At 47.7% G+C, this 10,639-nt stretch overlaps 2 protein-coding genes across 3 annotated transcripts; one reads left to right on the top strand and one right to left on the bottom strand.

The window, feature by feature from the left end:
• Positions 1 to 11: 11 nt before the first annotated feature.
• Positions 12 to 3,445, bottom strand: LOC112879988 (actin-related protein 2/3 complex subunit 5A-like). The gene is made up of 4 exons (XM_025944430.1): positions 3,286 to 3,445; positions 3,132 to 3,204; positions 2,951 to 3,051; positions 12 to 371 (listed from the first exon to the last, which is right to left on the bottom strand). Exons 1-4 carry the CDS (start codon positions 3,384 to 3,386, stop codon positions 236 to 238), a joined length of 411 nt encoding a protein of 136 aa, XP_025800215.1. The 5' UTR covers positions 3,387 to 3,445; the 3' UTR covers positions 12 to 235.
• Positions 3,446 to 4,107: 662 nt separating this feature from the next.
• LOC112881487 (eukaryotic translation initiation factor 3 subunit B-like) lies at positions 4,108 to 8,954 on the top strand. Of its 2 annotated transcripts, none has more exons than XM_025946195.1 (12): positions 4,108 to 4,324; positions 4,481 to 4,650; positions 5,375 to 5,615; positions 6,047 to 6,193; positions 6,287 to 6,415; positions 6,534 to 6,662; positions 6,741 to 6,824; positions 6,901 to 7,022; positions 7,120 to 7,318; positions 7,407 to 7,936; positions 8,222 to 8,330; positions 8,421 to 8,954. In XM_025946195.1, exons 2-12 carry the CDS (start codon positions 4,502 to 4,504, stop codon positions 8,760 to 8,762), a joined length of 2,181 nt encoding a protein of 726 aa, XP_025801980.1. In that variant the 5' UTR covers positions 4,108 to 4,324; positions 4,481 to 4,501; the 3' UTR covers positions 8,763 to 8,954. The 2 variants fall into 2 exon arrangements, with proteins under 2 accessions (XP_025801980.1, XP_025801979.1); XM_025946194.1 differs by having other exon boundaries at positions 6,898 to 7,022.
• Positions 8,955 to 10,639: the final 1,685 nt, after the last annotated feature.

Raw genomic sequence — 10,639 nt, 5'->3', positions numbered from 1 at the left:
TTTAACAAAAGTAGCAAAGAAAAACAGTCTAGTACAAAGAGTTGAAAATGACGTAATACTACATAAGTTCAGCCATTCCAGTAAGGTACAAGGATACTCTAACTGAAATTGCCAGATGGCAAAGATAATGTAAATCATATAATTAGCAATTTTTCATACAGCTAATTTATCAGATTTACCACAGCATAGAGCAGGAACTAAACTTTGTTCTGTCCACCCTTAGCTGAGATGAAGCTCAGACAGTGTTTACAGTATCAGCGAGTGACCGCAATACACATCCTAGGCCTGCCTTCTCAGTCAGTTGTTCATGAATTTTGAGGCACTGGTCACATGTAGGCCTGTCCCCGGTAGATAAACCTCTATAAAGGTACCTGTATCGCATAGGTGTTTACGGACAGATAATCTTGGGAGTAATAAACTATAAAACGCACCCGAAATGATATTAAGGCAGCAATTCAGCGACACAAATAAAGTTAAACATGTGTGTAAAATGGTGTTTATCAACTTAATTTGACAATAAATGTACGGTAAGTGGTGCTGTGACACTTCTAAAGAAATGGTGATAGGGATAATGTGATGAAGTGGACAAGCGTAGGAATATCAATCAGCGCATAAGTTCATTTTTTGAAGCATGACCATGCAGCAAGTACCAGACTTGCATATATTAAGATGCAAGCAGTCCCAACGCTTCTAGTAGGATAGTTTCTATAGCATTAATGAAGCTGCCATATAAGCAATTTGATGACACGGCAAGGAAGTTAATGAAGAAAGAGAAGAAAAGAGAGGGAAACCGTTTCTCTATTGAAAAACGGTGTCTACACGGTACCAGAATCAAAGACACCGCTGTTTTCTCGTTGGAACGAGCTCCCCGTTTCCATCTGTGGGGCCCACATATCCACCGGCGTCCCCGCATCTGAGAGGCGAGCTGCTCGCCGCCGCTGCGTCCACGCGCAGCCCTGTCGCCTTGTCGGCCGCTCGTCGCTTGCAGGCTTTGGGCATCGCGGCCTCTGCGTCTGTGCACGCTGTCCCGCCACCGCGTCCCTGGCGAGTTGCTCGTGGCCGCTGCATCCATGCGCGCAGCCCCGCCGTCACGTCCGCGGCGAGCCGCCTGTCCGCCGTTGACTCTCACCGGAGCTAGCAATTAGCAGCAGCTAGGCATCCACCTCATCTGTTTTGTTCAAGCACGTCAATCCCGGCCACATGCCATCCATCTCATCTTTTCCCCTTTCTCCACCTATCCAGGCTCCAAGCCGCTCTTTCAGTTCTGAGTGCTTGCGAGATGCAAGCAACGGAAGCAGCACTCGAGTAATGAGTTGTGCGCCATAGTAGTGCTTTTGTGCTTCGATTTGGACTCCAGAATTTCGATTTTTTCCTTCAATTGGCATTGCAGCCAGAGCTTGCGACTGAAGAGCTCACCACTACTCGCGCGTGTGCTCACTGCCGTGCCCCCCACTGCCCACTGCTCACCGTCGCGGCCTGCTCTGGCCTCGCTGCCCGCGCGGAGCGCAGCCACCGCTGGGTCAACCGTTGCCTGAAGCTCGGCCTTTCTGCGTGCTGGAGTTGCCGTGCCTGCTCGCCGCCGCAGGCCTTTTCTCTCCCCTTTCACGCGCTCTTTCCAGGCTGCTGCGGCGAGGGGGATTGATCCCTTTCTCTCCCATTTCACACGCTCTTTCCAGGCTGCAGCGGCAAGCAGGCACGGCAACTCCGGCATGGCACAAGGCCGAGCTTCATGCGACAGTTGGCCCAACGGGCGCTCCGCACGAGCGGCGAGGCCAGAGCAAACCGTGACGGTGAGCAGTGGGCGGTGGGGGGCACAACAGCGAGCACACGCGCGAGCAGTGGTGTCTTCAGTCGCAAGCTCTGACTGCAATGCCAATTGAAGGAAAAAATCGAAATTATGGAATCCAAATCGAAGCACAAAATCACTACTATGGCGCACAACTCATTAAAGGGTGCTGCTTCCGTTGCTTGTATCTCGCAAGCACTCAAAACTGAAAAGAGTGGCTTGGAGCCTGGATAGGTGGAGAAAGGGGAAAAGATGAGATGGATGGCATGTTGCCGGGATTGACGTGCTTGAGCAAAGCATACGAGGTGGATGCCTGAGCTATTGCTGATTGCTAGCTCCGGTGAGGGTCAACGGCGGACAGGCCGCTCGCCGCGGACGCGACGGCGGGGTTGCGCGCATGGATGCAGAGACTGCGATGCCCGAAGCCTACAAGCGACGAGCGGCAAACAAGGCGGCAGGGCTGCGCGCGGATGCAGTGGCGGCGAGCAGCTCGCCGCTCAGATGCGGGGACGTCGGTGGATATGTGGGCCCCACGGATGAAAAATGGGGAACTCGCTCCCAACGCGAAAACAGCAGTATCTTTGATCCTCGTACAGTGTGTAGACACCGTTTCTCAATTGAGAACGGTTTCCTTCTCTTTTCTTTTCATTAACTTGCTTGCCATGCCATCAAATTGCTTATGTGGCAGTTTATTATGCTGCGAAAACTGTCCTACTAGGAGCATCGGGACTGCCCTAAGTATAATATGACTCACTCACTGTCAAACTATATGACTCACTCATTGTCATTTTGTCAATAAATGCACTGTAGTTTGCACTACAGATTCCCAGATTTGTATGTCATCCAGTCTAAAGCATTACTTTGATCAACAATTCCTATTCTAATTTATTTGTAAACTAATGAAATTATAATAATTTTTCGAAATAAAGCAACTAATCTTATGGTGCATCCAAAGATGTGTAAAGATACCGTTGACAATGTTAAAATATATTGACTGCATGCAGCCTAATGAGATTAATTTTTAACTAGGTCCTGGAAAAAAAATCTAAATGCTCTAGCTTCTTGACCACCACAAAAGTAATGGAATAATCCAAGACTCCATTGTGTGTTTCTCACATGTGGCTCCTAGGTTTTTGCACAACCCAAGACTACATGTCATCTTACTTCATGAGGATGTCGTAGTACTCGGGATCCAGTGAGGTGAACATGCCCTCGACGTCCCTGATCGCCATCATCGCGCGGTGCACCACGATCCAGTTCGCGGACTGCGCCCAACCAACCCCACCAATCAAGAAACCCATATTCCAATCAATGGAAGAAACGAAACCAAGGATCAACGCGGAACCTTGCATCGCTCGTCGCGGGTCTTGAGGGGCGATCCCTCGAGCGCCGTCTTCAGCGCCTCCACCGGCTTCGACCTGCCCAACGCCGCACAGAAATGATCCGGTGAGTCAAGGAGCGGAGGAGGAAAGGTTGGGAGAGGAGGGTAAGGGACTTGCTGCTTAAGGAGGGCCTCGATCTTGTGGGACTTCTGGTCGATGCGGGTGATGATGGCCTCCAGGTTCTCGTCCGCGTCGGGGTACGCCGCTGACGAAGCCATTCCGCCGGCGACGGGTGGGCGCCTGGCTGCGGCCTCCGGGTTGGGGTGGGTTCTGCGCGGCGCGCTCCGTTCTTGGTGTGCTGCTTGGGACGGGCAGGTTGTTAAAAATTGAGTGTGTTTAGATTTATGTGTCATTTTAACCATAATTTTATTCAGCACGAGGTCCTTTTTAAAGTGCAACGTTGCATGAAGTTATTTTTTTTTAAAAAAATAATACTAAGAGCCAGTTTGGTAGAGCTGCTCTGGGAGAGAATACTAAAGCTACACATGAACGGAATACACGCTTGAGATCCTTTGTAACCGACACAAATTTGCCAAGCAGAAGTATGAAGGGAGATTTGCATGTAGTCGTCGTTGTATGCCTGAGCTACGCGACAACTATCGAACACCATGAGCCTGAAGCTACGGTAAGCATCCTAGTTGCAGTCTTGCATGGAGACACATTTGATCCTGGCTTGGCCTAAAAGCTTCCAAATTGATCAAACTAGCTGAGTTTTGACTAGTCAAAATCTTTTTTTTTTGAACGAACACTAGTCAAACTCGGATACCCAAGGCTGCGTCTAGTTCTAGTACTCTAGTCATGGGCTCAAGCCTCAAGGCCCAGCCCTAGAGACACCGTGGCAGCAGTCTGGCGGAACCCAAACCGACCTGACGGCCGAGCCCGACGCCCCCGGTCTGATGGGCCCCTGACCCACCCAACCAGGCGCCCAGCCCGGTTCTTTCCGTCGAAACCCCCGCACCGCCCCCCACCTCCACCTCCACCGCCGCGCCGCCTCCGCTGCCCTTCTCCGGCCCGACGCACCTCGAGCCTCCTTCCGCCGTGCCCCTCCACTTCGAACGGCTTCTCCCCTCGCACTCGTCGCCCGCCTCCACCGCTCCGCTGGTGCTGGAAGCGCAATCCACCCGGACCCGGCCCGATTTCTTCTGCCGTTGGTAAGGTAAGGAAGCCCTCGCTTGCTCGAACGAGATGTTGCCCGGTCTAGTTCTCCTCCAATCTTCCGCGTGTTCCCAGCAATCGCGATTCGTGTAAATATTGTTCTCTTGGATTCGGAGGGATGGTCCTTCATCCTTCCTCTTCCTGTTTGTGCGCGCAGAGTTTGCAATAAGGAGGCAGCATGGTGGAGGCCCGGCTTGGCTTCTATCACCACCCGCCCCAGCTGTTGGACGGTCTCGAAGCGCGTGCGCGGGAGCTCGGGATCGACCTCTCCTCCATCGATCTCGACGCCATCACCCTGCCCGCCGGCGAGGACCTCGATACCCCCAGGTAGCCATGCGCGCTGCTCCCTCGGACTCCCCATCTGTTGCGAACACGAGTTCACCTCGTCCTATGTTAGTTTCGTCCAGATGTCATCCTCCATGGTACATTTCGTGCAATATTGATTTGTTTCTAGCGGGTAGGCAGACTCGATTGAAATTGCTGAACTGATGCAATTAACAAATCGAGTATCTGGTATGTTTGCATTAATTTTCAAATTGCAAATTCTGTTGTTAGGTTGCTTTCAGTTTTAATCTATCTTGTTGTCGCATTTGTTGTGTTGAATAAGGGGGTGTTTGGATCCAAGTGCTAATACCCCAAAGTGCTAAAGTTTAGCACTATCCTATCCAAACAGGGGTGCTAATGGGCTGGGCTAAACTTTAGCCAACTCTCAAAAACTTTAGCAAAAATATAAGTGCTAATAGTTGCTAAAGTTTAGCACTCAACTTTAGCCCATCCAAACAGGCCCTAAGCATGGCTAAAAGAATTTGATACCGTTTCAAACTTGGTTCTGAATTATAATGGAGGATTATAAGGAGTTTAGTACAGTTCACAAATATTTGGGTGCATCAAAGGCTAAGCATGGGTGAATGACTGTAAATACTTATCTTGCCCACATACTTCCTTTATTTGGTAACACTTGATCAAATTAAATCTGAGGCACTCTGAAATGTGCAGTCCTGTGGATATGTTACCTCAGTCTTCTATATTGCTGATTGATTGTGGCTTGCAGTGATGATGACGAGATACTTCAGAATGAGGACCCTCCAGAGGTCGAAATGGGCTTTGCCAACACTATTGTGGTGGACAACCTGCCAGTTGTTCCTCCGGAAAAGTTTGAGAAACTTGGGAACATAATACGCAAGATCTTCAGCCACGCTAGTGCAATCAAAGAAGGTGGCTTTTGGATGCCAGTAAACGCAGATACAAATGTGACCTATGGCTACTGTTTCATTGAGTACAATACCCCACAGGTAGTTTGCTTTTGTCAGTCACTTTTGTTTTCTTATCTTTGTTCTTGAACGATGTTATGCCTTCCATTGATTCTATTGCCTTACAAGTCATCCCTGGGGCATGTGTCCAAATTTATGTTCCTATAATTTGAACCACACCTTATTAATGAGGTTTGTTCTATATCAGCATACCAGTGAGTATATCACATGCCGTATTTACGAATGTTTCTCTGCCTGTACTTTTCAACTGTGCTGCATGTTCTTTTGATATCCATACAATTGGCAGAAATATCTGAATAGTTCAACCCACCTTTTCTTTTTGCCACCATCATGGGTGTATGCACCTCTTTCTTGAGTCCTATCAAATTAATAATGCTCATGGTAGATGGATTGTAAAGGGTAAATGTTGTGGAACTAAGTTATATTTGTGCATCTATGTTTTGGCGTTTCAGGAAGCTCAACTTGCTAGGGAAATGGGCAATGGATACAAACTCGACAAGTCTCACATATTAGTAGTTAACATATTTGATGACTTCGAGAGGTATATGAAAGTTCCTGATGAATGGACGGCTGCTGAAACTAAGCCATACACTCCTGGTGTAAGTCTTTTGCCTTACACTTACATTTTTAGGAAAAAACAAATTTCCATGTTACATTGCTTAATATCTTCATATTGCATTGGTGTATTGCAGGAAAATCTGCATAAGTGGCTAACTGATGAGAATGCCCGAGATCAGTTTGTCATGCGTGCTGGTACATATACGGAAGTTTACTGGAATGATGCAAGGCAGTTGTCGTCTGAGCTAATTTATCAACACCAGGTACTATTGAACATTTGGTTTCTACAGTAGAGTGAAACTTCAACTTGGTTGTGTGGTACTTCCATGGGTAGAACTAATTTCACGTATATACTTGCTCTTTTACCTCAAGTTTTTGTAGTTCTGGACGGATTGTTTCATTCAATGGTCCCCTCTCGGAACGTACTTGGCGACAGTGCATAGGCAGGGATCGCAGGTGTGGGGTGGTGAAGATAAGTTTGTGCGTTTAATGCGCTTTGCTCATCCACAGGTACTGCTTTGGATTTGATCACTCTAAATTCTCTGCATTACTCCAGTACTTATTGTAGCTGACAGTAGTTTGTAACAGGTTGAACTTATTGACTTTTCTCCTGGTGAAAGGTTTTTGGTAACATACAGCAGCCATAAACCCAGCAATCCTAGAGACACACATGTAAGAGACTGTCATAAGCTTATTTTTTGTGCTCTTAACTTTCCCTTTCTGACTTATATTCTTAATCTTGTAGAAGGTTGTCTTAAATATTTTTGATGTAAGAACTGGGAAATTAATGCGGGATTTCAAGGGAAGTGCTGATGAATTTACCACTGCTGAGAACATTGGTTTTTCTGGTGTTCCATGGCCTTGCTTCAGGTAAAAGCACCGAACCCTGCATTTGTTTATGAATGAAGTCATCAATTTTTGTTTAGTTCTCACTTAGATTCTTACTGTACCTTTTATGTTTTCCAAGGTGGGGTGGTGGTAAGGATGATAAGTATTTTGCGAGGCTTGGGAAGAATACCATATCTATTTATGAAACCCATACATTCTCCCTTATTGACAAGAAATCTTTGAAGATAGAAAATGTAGTTGACTTCTGCTGGTCACCCACTGATCCTATGGTAGCCTTGTTTGTGCCTGAAATGGGTGGCGGGAATCACCCTGCAAGGGTAAGCAAATATATTCTCTGAACCTCTTATAAGATTTTTGTTCAATTTTTAACGATGAGGGCTATAATCTGTGCACTGTTACTTAAAGGTGAGTCTCATGCAAATTCCTGGAAAAGAGGAGCTGCGGCAGAAAAATCTTTTCAGTGTCAGTGATTGCAAAATGTATTGGCAGAGCAATGGGGAATATCTTGCTGTCCAGGTTGATAGGTATACAAAAACAAAGAAGAGCACTTACACAGGGTTTGAGCTTTTTAGAATTAAAGAAAGGGACATCCCAATTGAGGTCCTTGAACTGGACAACAAAAATGACAAGATCATTGCCTTTGCATGGGAGCCCAAAGGCCATCGTTTTGCTGTCATTCATGGTGATGATCCTAATCCTGACATTAGCTTTTACTGCATGCAAGCAGCTAACACTAGCCGTGTGTCAAAGCTTACTACTCTCAAGTCCAAGGAAGCTAATGCATTGTACTGGTGTCCTACTGGGCATTTCATTCTCATTGCTGGGCTGAAGGGCTTTACTGGCAAGCTGGAGTTCTACAATGTTGATGAACTTGAGACAATGGCAACAGGAGAACATTTTATGGCTACTGACATCAAGTGGGATCCTACTGGAAGGTGAGCTAAGCGCTGGATTAAAAATTTGTCTGACCCACTTAGGGATGTGCTACCGTTTAGTATCGAATTGCCAAAATTTAGTCTTTGGCTCCACAGCTTAAATTAGAGTTTTTAAATTTTTTGTCAGCTTTAAAACGCATACACATGTAAATCATATAAATGAAATTCCAAATTCCTGAAAATTTCATAAGCAGCTTTTAATAATGGCCTGTGTTTTCTGTGTTTAGATACCCTTTAATCTGATGGAAGTATGGGACTGATGGTTTTAGAATTCTTTGTGTTCAGATATGTTGCAACTGTGGTTACAGCCGTCCATGAAATGGAGAATGGTTTTCAAATATGGTCGTTTAGTGGCAAGTTTCTTTACAAGCTGTCAAAGGATCATTTATATCAGGTAGAGGTTCTATCACTTGTTGTGAACCAAAGTATGATTGTTTTTTATTGTAATGTTTTGCCTTTTACTTCAACTGAATGGTATCAACAGTTCTCTTGGCGGCCCAGACCACCAGCACTACTGGCTCCTGAGAAGGAAGAGGAGATCATGAGGAACCTGAAGAAGTACAGCAAGAAGTATGAACAAGAGGATCGGGATGCATCTAACCAGATGACTGAGCAGGAGCGCGTGAAGCGGACGCAGCTTGAGGAAGAGTGGGCCGCATGGGTTGCCAAGTGGAAGCAGCTGCACGAGGAAGACCATTCACATAGGATGGAGCTCAGAGATGGGGATGCCAGCGACGACGAGGAAGAGTACGAAGCCAAGGAGGTTGAGGTCGAGGAGGTGGTGGGCATCATAGAAGAAGTTGTTGCATTCGAGCTGGATCACTGAGTGAAATGCATGCGAAAGTACTGCTATTCTGCTGAGTCCTGTTAGTTCACTGTATTGTGAAGTTAACCGTCGTCACTTTCGATAATAGCCGTTGCTATTGAAGCTTACAATCTATTGTCTTGCTATAGTTGATCGTACACATGCTACTTAAATTTACTCGATGATGGAATCTTGCGTCGTCTAGAACACTCATCTTTTTCTGGTTCTGCATTTGTGAATTCTCACTTTTTCTTAGCAACATGCCTGGCTAAAGTTCAGGGCTTCTCAGGCACACGGTGGTAAAGTGCAAGTACTTTGGACCAAGGAGTACCTGTGATTTTGATGAGCCTTTTTAGGGAATGTATAGTTTTCAGTTGGCATTCAGCTCTGAAATGCAGCAGTAGCAGCATTGTTCTTTGCCGTCATAACACGGTTTGCACTCCGGAAACTTTTTCTTTTTTTTTTTTGGGGGGGGGGGGGGCGTTGGGTGGGTTGATCTTCATTGCTGGCTAATCTGCTGTCACAGGTTTCATTGATTTATAAACCTCGTACACTGTTCCACGAGACCACGACGCGTTTGGCTGGTCAGGAGTCGGAGCTGGGCTCCGAGGAACCGGTAGGGTACAGCAAAGAAACAGGGACGAGCAGACATGCTGCGATTTCCTCTCTGCGTCTCTTGTTCCTTCCACCCATCCCAAGACAAGCTCGAAGTAGTTGAACCCGGTGGGCGGCGACGGTGAACATGAACCGCGCGCCACCGTTCCTCCATGGCTGGCAAGTTGAATCTGACCGGCAATGCGAGGGGAAACGAGCTGGTGGTTCTTAACCCCTTAACCGGTGCAGCATTTCAGCGAGCAGCTTCTGGGCATCGGCGGGCTGGATGGGGGTTTTGCAGCGCTGGATGGCGCGGCAGCCGGGGACGCCGGTGGCAGCGGCGGGCGGCGCTGGACGGGTGGGGGAGAACTGGAGAAGACGACCCGAACCAGGGTACTATGTGAAAAATGTAGGGACCTTTTTGCAAATAATCGGATCGCGATCAATAATCGCGATCCAAATTAGGGATCTATCTAGGGGGTAGTTGTAAATAGCCGGATCGCGATTATCAATCGCGATCCTAAATAGGAGGTTATTTGAAAATATGCAGTGTGTTTTCTGAAAATCCCGAGTTTCCGGACGTCCCTTCGGGGTCTCTTCTTCCTCCAGCCGTCTCGCGGTTGCCCCGCTTGCGTGGACGGTGTTTGAGCTGACAAGAAACCTCGCCTCCTCTGATTCATCGCCGCGCGCGTCTCGCCGCCGGACCATCGCGGCGGCGACACCACACTCCGGCCATCTCTCTCTCTCTCCCCCCCCCCTCTCTCTCTCTCTCTCCCCCTCTCCCTCCCCCCCCCTCTCTCTCTCTCTCTCTCTCGGACTCACTGGAGGGGGCGGCGGGTATGCGTGTTGATGGAAGGCATGCAAGGCGCGTGGACAGAGCAGGAGCTCAGATGCTCAACGGATTTCCTGTCCATATGTGTTTGTGCCATCGATCCCCCCGGACTGGAACATGAACTCTGAATTTGGGACGTTGCTAGACACTAATTCCTGACGCAGAAGCAAGGATCAGCTGCAGCATCGTGAGATTGAGGCCAGTCGATCTCTTCACCTGTGGCCGAAGTTTGGATTGCAGCAGATGCAGAAGTTTGTCATGGCATGCCTTCCTCGCCGTCACCTCCACCAACCATTCAAGCATGGTGGTTGCCAACTTGCCAAGTCCTTGTACGAAGCGTGGACATGTTGATTCAGGCCTATCTGCCTAGTGTGTTGCAATGGCTATCATCATATATACACTGTTTTCAACTCATCGAGGGCAGTCGCTGATAATCTGTTTCACAGCCCAGTCAGCTCAGCTGTTTGTTTTT

This window comes from Panicum hallii, chromosome 2 (assembly GCF_002211085.1).
Source record: "Panicum hallii strain FIL2 chromosome 2, PHallii_v3.1, whole genome shotgun sequence".
Lineage (NCBI taxonomy): Eukaryota > Viridiplantae > Streptophyta > Magnoliopsida > Poales > Poaceae > Panicum > Panicum hallii.
Note: the sequence above shows the minus strand (reverse complement) of the source record. Positions and strands in the feature narration are given on the sequence as shown.